Raw genomic sequence first — 9,642 nt, forward strand, 5'->3', positions numbered from 1 at the left:
ATTTTTGCGTTCTTTGTATATACGGACTCGTGAGAGGACGAAGACATTTTGGTATAAAAATTTCTGAGTTTTGAGACGTGGGCCCGGGGCTCGAGTTTTGTCAAATTTGTGAATTTTGATATTTTTCGATTGCTTTCGATTGGGTATTGTCCCTTTAGCATAATGCGACATATTCGTTGTGATTTTGGGCAGATTCGACGCACGTGGAGGCCAATTCGAGGGGCAAAGGCGTCGCGAGCTAAAGAAGTAGTCGGTTTGAGGTGAGTAATTAATGTAAATGATGTCCTGAGGGTTTGAAACCCCGGAATTTCACATCGTAATGCTATATTGAGGTGACTTGCACGCCGGATAACGGGCGTGGGGTAGATCACCATTGGGGATTGTGACTTAGTCCATCCTGAGAGATGTTTTTACCGTGTTTTCTACTTGGATTTAATTGTTACATTTGGGCTTCTTGCCAATTATTTGAATCCTTCAGGGATTGACATCACTGTTTTCGCATACATGCATATCATTTGATCTCAGTCCAAGGATTTAAATACTGTTTTGCAAACTCAGCCATCTTTCTAAGATTTGAAAACTTTAAATGATATTTCTAAATGATATTTCGGGCTGAGAACTACTATTTTACAAATGTCCAAGGGGCTTATTATGATTTCTGGACTGAGCATGGATCAGGTTGCGCGCTGCAGCAGTGATTTGAAACAGTGGTAACAATGACACTGTATGATGTGACTTGAAATAGTGGTAACAATGGCATTGTGTGATATAATTTGGTCAGGTAACAATGACTGACCAGGACTTGATTGATGTCACGAGATGGCTTGTTATTGCGCTTGGGCTGTAGGATCCCATCCAGAATCTGTACACACCCCCAAAGAGCGTCGTCGATGATAAATAAATATGGATGGCTCGGGCTGCACGCCGCAGTGGGTACCAGAGGGTACCGTCATATGCATTGCATTGCACTCATGCATTTATTCCTCATCTGCATTATCTAATAATTATGTGCTCTTATTTCATTGACTGGTTGCTTCATACTGTTCTGAGCCTAAGAGGCTGATACTGTTCTGAGATACTAAGCCCAAGGGGCTGATACTTTTCTGAGATACTGAGCCCGAGGGGCTGATACTTTTCTGAGATACTGAGCCCGAGGGGCTGATACTGTTCTAAGATACTGAGCCCGAGGGGCTGATACTGTTCTGAGATACTGAGCCCGAGGGGCAGATTTCTACTTATTATTTTGATACTGAGCTCGAGGGACAGATTTCTACTTATTATTTTGATACTGAGCCCGAGGGGCAGATTTCTACTTGTTGTTTTGATATTGAGCCTGAGAGGCAGATTTCTACTCATCATTTTACTGCCAAATTATCTTCTTTTTTTTTTACTGGTTTAAAAGAAATTTCACATGATGTTTCACTGAATTGTTATTTTAAATGATTTCACTGCTTCTGTATACAGTGTTGTGTGCCTTAACGTATTTTCTTACCTTCAGTTATTATTTATATTTATTACTCACTGGGTCGGAGTACTCACATTACTCCCTGCATCATGTGTGCAGGTACAGGTATTCTTGAGGCATAAAGAGAATTTTCTGCTGTTCAGTTTTCATCAGAGTTATCAAGGTAGCTGTATGGCGTTCGCAGACCCGTTTTCTCCCTTATTTTCTGTATTTATGATATCTTCAGATGTCGTTCCTAATTTCATACTTTGTAGAATTTTAGTAAACTCTGTAGTAGCTCATGACTTGTGACACCCCGGTTAGGGCTGAGTTGAGTTGGATTTCCGTATTTTATCTATACTTTCCGCTATTGGATATTATTAAACCATGTTTATACTATAATTGTGTTAATTAATTGTCTTAAGAAGATGAATTGGGTTGAATGGCTGGCCTTGTCTTCATGAGAGGCGCCATCACGACCAGGTTCGGGAATTGGGTCGTGACATATTCAAACAAGAGTCGGTGTAGTTATAGGTACCGTATAAGTGTTATGGGTATAAAAGAAAGTGCCACTAAGAAGGCAGTCAAAATAGCAGTTCACAAGCAACCATACAAGCACAAGGGCATGGAAGTAAGCAACTACGGATGATTATAGGCAAGTAAGGACATCAAAAAGTCCGTAATAAGCTCACAACTTTACGAAAGTCAAGGTTTCTCCTTAAGCACTACAACGAAAGACTAGCTGAGGAAATAAGGAAGAAAGCTTCAACTTAAGCACAACAACCTAAAGAGAAAATGGTTGTGTAACAACAGTCTCGCAACAACATTGTAAGCACTCCAAAGGAAAGTGGCACCTACCGTGGCAAATGAACGGGAAATAAAGTTAAAAGTAATATTCGAGATCATATGAGTTATATGAAACTCTGGTATGTGTGGACACTAAGATAAGCTAAGTATGGACGCAACAAGGGGACAGAAAAAACAAAAAGGTAATAGCTTACGTTGAAAGAAAGTTAATATAGAACGAAAGAAATTATTCGATCAATGATCCAGAGTTAGTACGTTTTGGATACACTAAAGATTTTGGAGCATTATCCAGAAAACATATTTATTGACAATCATACAACCATAGAAGACTTTGGCATAAGTTAAAATAAAGAATTAAGCCTAGGGCATAGACAAAGGATTGAATTTTTAGAAGATTGCGTCTTGGATATTCCATAACGCCCATGAAAGGCTAAGGTAATCACTGATATGATGGACCGCAGATCGGAAGATAGCATAAGCCTACGTAAAGAATGATCAGAAGGAAGAGGAAACTAAATAATTACATCACCCAGGTAAATCAGGAGTCTGATTATTGGACCTAGAAAAATTATAGAAGTCGTGCTTTAGAACATGATAAAGTCACTCTTAGTATCAGATGTTCAACAGAAATAACGCAACCACCATAATCTATAATGTCTCTACAAGAAAGCTAGTTAGAAGAAGTACCAGCCTCATAAGAAGTCAGTACGAAGCTCCCACGGGATTGTGTATGTACCATAGGTGTGAGTATTATAATAGAGCTTCGAGTTATGGACATGAATTACACCTAGGTGGAAGGGAGGTCAGGAAAGATATAGGAGATACGATGCGAGATTTTAAGGTAAGTAAGGTAAAGGTGAACAATGTACGAGATACTCAAAGGCAGAAGATCATGAATAGTCCATACTTTGGATAGAAGGCTACAAGAACGGGGATCTAATAACTGGGAATGATAGCGACATCGTCGGTAGCTTGTCTTCCACCTGTGGTTTCTAAGTACTGAGAGATTCAGTTAAGAGAATAGAGAAAAGTTGGAGACGATGTGATGTCTCGCTTGACATTCCAGAATAGAATAAGGAAATCTATGGTGCAAACAAGTTGAAGGAAAGTTTATATGGATATGTATAGGTCGCAAGCTAAAGTATGATAGAGCAACAAAGTTTTAAGGAAACATGAGTAAGGATGAGGAAAGGCAAGTGAAAAGGTGACGAGAATGGATAAGTCTTTAGGATTAAGCCCATGAAAACAAGAAGAGCAGACAGTTTCTCTATGTTATACAAAGCTCACTATAGCCTTAATGAACTCAAAGGAGTCTAAGATTAATAGCATTTAGAAGGAATGAAATGCTGACCTGGTAATAAAATGAGGGTATAATTGTGACAGATATAAGATGATGTTTGGGGCATTTGATTGAATAAAGATTTTAAAAAAAGAAAGAGAAGGAGATAAGATTTCGTTGGCGGCACGAAATTAGGATACCCCCATAAGGTGAATCACACTATGAAATACGATTATGGGAATCACTTCGAATATTCCTTGATGTAACATAAGCCCTAGGGGCAAAGTATTACGTAAGAAGTTTCAAGTTATCAGTGGTATACTGTAGATCAATATTGAGGTGAATCAACAATGGATGGACAAAAGTCACAAAGTATGAGATGAGATTAGGCCGTCATTCTAAAGATGAGTAGTAACGAGGAAGCATTAAAGGACTTAAATTTATACATATGGATAAGCAATGAGATTAAGCTGGGATTTGGTAGCAGACCTCAGCAATGATAAATTAAAGTAAGAGTTATGGCAGTAAATTCATACGGATGGCTAAACCGACCTATGCGATGAGATAAATAATCATGAATTCAACAAAGTATCGAGCGAAAAACTTTAGAATACTCATAAATGCCCAAAGGGACATCTTATCAAGCTCTACATATGAAGCCTAGAGATTGGGCACACTTACAAGGTCAAAATTGTACAGGTTGCATGATGAAAGGTAGCAACAATTACGAGATTGGAAGGATTACGACTACAAGTTGTGGTGTAAGAAGGAGGCCTAAGAGGGGAAAGCCCTAGACTTTGGACTTATTCACAGAACAATCACCTAGATGGCAAGGAAAGTTCTAAAGTATTCAGAAAATATAAGTTAAGAAAATGATAAGAGCTTTAGTCGACATTCGAGGACGAATGTTCCAAAGGGGGTAATGATGTTACACCCCACAATATTACGTCAATATTACGTCCATCAGTATTATGTTACGGCAGTGTTCTGCCCAACAGTATTACAGTACGGTGATGTTACGCTTCGCAGTAATAAGTTACGACAGTGTTACACCCCGCAGTATTGTACGTTGAATTTGTCGTACGGTAACTGACACCAGTCCAAGTAAAAGATTATTTAGAGATTATAAGGATTATGCTATTTCACAAGTGATTAGTAAAGGTGTAAGGGGGAAGCAAGTCAAAGAAAATAAATTTTCGTCCAAGTTGACATATTTGGATAAAATACGGGCCGTGCGATAATACCCGGTATTTTCGGACTAGTACCATAAAAGGTACCATATGACCATGATAGTGGGATGTATATAGTATATTAAAAATAAGTAGAATTTTAAGAAATTTTAGACAATTCTTAATTATTCGGATAATTGATTAATTACCGGGTAACGAAATATTACCTAATTAAATTAATTTAAAAAACTTTGGATAACTACAAAATTAACTACGTGGAAGCAAGTATATAGAGTCTAATGACTCTTGTTTTATATTCTATATTAACAAGACACTTGGACAACTATTGAGCCTTAAAAAGAAAGATGTTAAAGTCATCATCAATATTATGCTCATTTTTGGCATAAGAAAATTCCATCTGGGAGTATATTTTTCCCGTGACTTTGTTTAATGGGAATCTCTCAATTTGGATCCTTAGTTTACAAATATCAAGTAGGTGTGACATGGGTATGGGTGCTTTGGCTAGATCTTTCAAATTAGCAGAAAACTACAAGTACCGGACTGGATATTTACATTTACACAAATCGTGCAGGTTTTGTTCCTGAATCCAGGTATGTTAAGGCTATCCCTTCTATTATTTTGGCATGATCCATACAATATGAACAAAACGTGCAAATGCACAAATTTCATAAGTGACTCTACTTATAGAAGTAATAGAAATATCTATGTTCTTTAATTTTCATGTGTCATAATATTTTATCGTCTGTTCATGGATCTCAGAAAAATACGAAAGTTGGAAAGATGTTACTTTATGATATTGCTCAAGAGGCAAAGATGGCATTATATACGTGTGTATAAGTAAGTATATGTATATGGGATATGGGAAAAGGTTACGGCGTTATATACGCACCACCACCTGATCAGCTGGTATATGATGATGATGTTGCCCACAGTGGCTGAAATATGATTCAAACGACGTTATATACGCATATATGGGTATGTATTCAAATGGCGTTATATACGCATATATATGTATGTATTCAAACGGCATTATATACGTATATGGGATATGGGAAAGGTTATGACGTTATATACGCACCACCACCTGATCAGCTGGTATACGATAATGATTTTGCCCATAGTGGCCGATACGATATGATGGGATGCCATTAGAGACTGATGATGTTATGAAATATGTACCTATGCACGACATGACATTCATACGCATATGCATGACGCTAAAAGTAATTTATGATTTACAAAGTTATTCAGACTTATAGGTTGAGTCATGTACTCTATATGTCTTCCATGTCTCTTATGTATTTACTTATGTGCCTTACATACTCGGTACATTATTCCTACTGACATCCCTTTTGCTTGGGGACACTGCGTTTCATGCCCGCAGGTCCCAATAGACAGGTCGAGAGCCCTCCAAGTAGGCTATCAGCTCAGCAGAAGATGTTGGTGTGCTCTATTTGCTTCGGAGTTGCTCGTTTGGTTAGTATGATCTAGACATGTATTGTTTGGTAAGGCGGGACTCTGTCCCGACCTTTATGACATTTATGTATTCTTAGAGGCTTGTAGACATATGTCTTGTACGTGAAAGATTGTACGGCCTTGTCGGCCTATGTTTTGATTTTAATTATGTTGGCCTATTAGGCCCGTATGTCACGTATATTTGATGATGTAATAAGAAAGATACGTTACATTGGTACTCGATTGAGTAAGGTATCGGGTGCCCATCACGGCCCATCGGTTTGGGTCGTGACATTTAGGGACCATATAGAGTACCTACATATGATAGTAGAAAGTACTTTGTCACCATAGTTGATGGCTATAGCAGATTCACTTGGATTTTCTCTTAAACTCTAAGTCAGAAGCAATTGTAGTTCTAAGAGATTTTCTTACTCAAGCAACAATGTGTTCTCTACTAATAATAAAATTCTAAGGACTGATAATGGTAGTGAATTTTTTAGTACTGAGTTCAAGAATTTATTATTTAGCTTTGCTATTGTCCATCAAAGTACATGTGTTTACATACCCCAGCAAAATGGGATGGCAGAAACAAAACACAAAGCCATTTTGGAGATGGCTAGATCTCTCATATTTCAAGCAGTTGTGTCTCTAAGATTCTGGATGAGGAGAATGTGTTTCTACAATAGTGTATTTACTTAACAGATTACCTTCTAAGGTAATTGGGTACAAGTTACCTTTTGAGAGGTTGTATTTGCATCCAACTTCTTTATCTCATCTCAAAGTATTTGGCTGCTTATGTTACTCAACAACTCCTAAAGTTTTGGACAAGTTTTTACCTAGAGCAGTGCATGATGTACTCTTATGTTACTCCTTTACTCAAAAGGGTTATATCTTGTATAACTTGCACTCCAAAACATTTATGGTTAATAGGAATGTTGTGTTCCATGAGACTGTGTTTCCTTTCAAGCATATTAAAGCTTATGGAACTCATGACTTCCCTGTCATTGATATGTTATCTCTTGATTTGAATGCTGCAAGTCCTACATCATCTTCAACACCTATAGTAGAAGACTCAGTTGAACTTATTGCAGATCAGCCATCAACAGAGTCTCCTGCAAAAGTTCCTACTTTCACTACAGACACAACTGCCTCTAAGCCTATTGTGCCTGATGTGTGATCACCGGGATGATGCTGGTATTGAAACATCTGCAGTTCAACCATACACTACTGAGTTGGTTAAAGAATATAGAAGATCCTCAAGACCAAGTAAGCCACCTTTGTGGCTGCAAGACTATGTCACTATCTCCAAAGGCTCCAAGTGTACTTATCCCATATCTTCCTATGTAGACTACTCTCATATCTCTCCAACTTTCAGACAAGCTCTCACAGCCTACTCAGCTCTCTCAGAACCAATTACTTTCAAAGAGGTTGCTTTGATCCTAGATGGGTGAAAGCTATGCAATTGGAGATTGAAGCCCTAGAGGATAATCATACTTGGAGCATTATAGATCTACCACATGAAAAGATACTTATTGGTTGTAGGTAGGTTTACAGAATAAAGATAAAGCATCTGGGGAGGTAGAAAGGTTCAAAGATCGATTGGTTTCTAAGGGGTACAGTCAAAAGGAATGCTTGGATTATGGTGAAACCTTTTCTCCTGTGGCTAAGATAGTTATTGTTCGATCCATTATTACATTGGCTGCTTCTAAATAGTGGTTGATCTTTTAGATGGATGTTCATAATGTTTTTCTTAATAGAGATCTCATTGAGGAGGTCAATATGCATATACCTGAGGGGTTTGCTAGACAGGGGATACTCACAAGAAGGTCTGCAAACTCCACAAGTCCCTTTATGGGCTTAAAGAGGCCCCAAGACAATGGAATATGAAGTTGATTGAAGCTCTACTTCATATGAGATTTCAGCAAAGTCGTTATGTTGATTCTTTGTTTACAAAGAATGTTGGAAATGACATAGTGATCATACTGGTATATGTAGATAACCTCTTGATCACTGAAAACAATCAACAGCTGTTGTGTGACACTAGAACATACCTAAAAAAAGTTTCAAAATAAAGGATCTAGGAGATCTGAAATTCTTCATAGGTATTGAGTTTTCAAGGTCTAATAAAGGAACTCTCATCTATTAGCGGAAGTATGCACAAGAGTTAATATTTGAGTTAGGTCTAAGTGGTGCAAAGCCAGCTCAAACACCCTTAGAGCTGAATCAGAAGTTAACATCAGCAAAGTATGATAGTTGCAGTTGCTTCAATACTGATAATGCTCACTTAGATGAAGCTCTTGAGAATCTTGGTGTATACCAAAGATTGGTTAGAACAATGATATATCTTACTATGACCAGGCCTGACATTGGTTTTGTGGTTCAGGTACTCAGTCAGTACATGCACTGTCCTAAGAACTCTTACATGGAGGCAACACCGATGGTGGTAAGGTACATAAAGGAGGCACAAGGTTTGGGGCTGCTAATGCCTGCAGAATCCTCAAATAAGCTGATTGCATACTGTGATTCAGACTGGGGAGCATGCATACAAACAAGGAGATCAGTTACAGTGTACTTAGTGAAATTTGGCAATTCATTAATATCCTGGAAGTCGAAGAAGCAAAATACTGTCTCTAGAAGTTCAGCACAAGCAGAGTTTAGAAGTATGACAGCCTGAAAATAGAGGTTACATGGTTAACAGAGATGTTGAGTGAGCTAGGTAAGGGTGGCAAGTGGGTCGGTTAGGCCCGGGCCAAGCCCAGGCCCGCAAGCCCATATGGGTAGTGGGCCTAAATGGGCCTACCTTTTTAAGCTCGGGACTAGGGGGCTTGAGGCCCAAGTGGGCCGGTTCATTGAAGAAGCCCGTTTGACCGGGATCGTTCGGGCCCGGGACCAGGTCCTAAGTGGGCCGATTCAACAGGCCCTAAACAGGCTCAAACGGGCCCAATAGCTACTTTTAAAAAAAATCCAAATTTTTTTTAGCCATTGCAACATTTAAATTATGGTCGTTGGCCTGCAAAAATAGTCGTTTGGGCTTTCTAAAATAGCCATTTAACCTCCCCTCCCCCCCCAACTTTGTTTTAACCCCAAACTTTTTATAATTACACTTTTTCCTATTTTCACCTATAAATACCCCTTCATTCTTTTATTTGTCTCACAAAATCATCAATCTCTCTCATTTCTCAAACTCAAATTGAAGTATTCAAGTCTTCAAGTCTTCACTTACCTCTCATTTCTCAAACTCAGATTCTTAATTCAAGTTAAATCATGCCCTGTGATTCTAGATTGCACCCATTTATTTTGAAACACTTTAATGTGGTAGAAAAAAATGAAAAAGTTTACATAATAAAGTGCAAGAACTGTGGTCGAGTCTACACTCATCATCCAAAGGAGGGCACAGGTTGTTTAAGGAGGCATATAAATAGTTGTCTTACGCGTTATCCAGACATTCGTATTTAAGATTTTAAGTT

The 9,642-nt window shown here is 38.3% G+C and overlaps 1 protein-coding gene across 1 annotated transcript; it reads left to right on the plus strand.

The window, feature by feature from the left end:
• Window positions 1-8,058: 8,058 nt before the first annotated feature.
• LOC107798980 (secreted RxLR effector protein 161-like) lies at window positions 8,059-8,849 on the plus strand. Its single transcript, XM_016622032.1, has 2 exons — window positions 8,059-8,160; window positions 8,322-8,849. The coding sequence occupies exons 1-2, from the start codon at window positions 8,059-8,061 to the stop codon at window positions 8,847-8,849; spliced, it is 630 nt and encodes a 209-aa protein (XP_016477518.1).
• Window positions 8,850-9,642: the final 793 nt, after the last annotated feature.

This window comes from Nicotiana tabacum, chromosome 20, assembly GCF_000715075.1.
Source record: "Nicotiana tabacum cultivar K326 chromosome 20, ASM71507v2, whole genome shotgun sequence".
Classification (NCBI taxonomy): Eukaryota; Viridiplantae; Streptophyta; class Magnoliopsida; order Solanales; family Solanaceae; genus Nicotiana; species Nicotiana tabacum.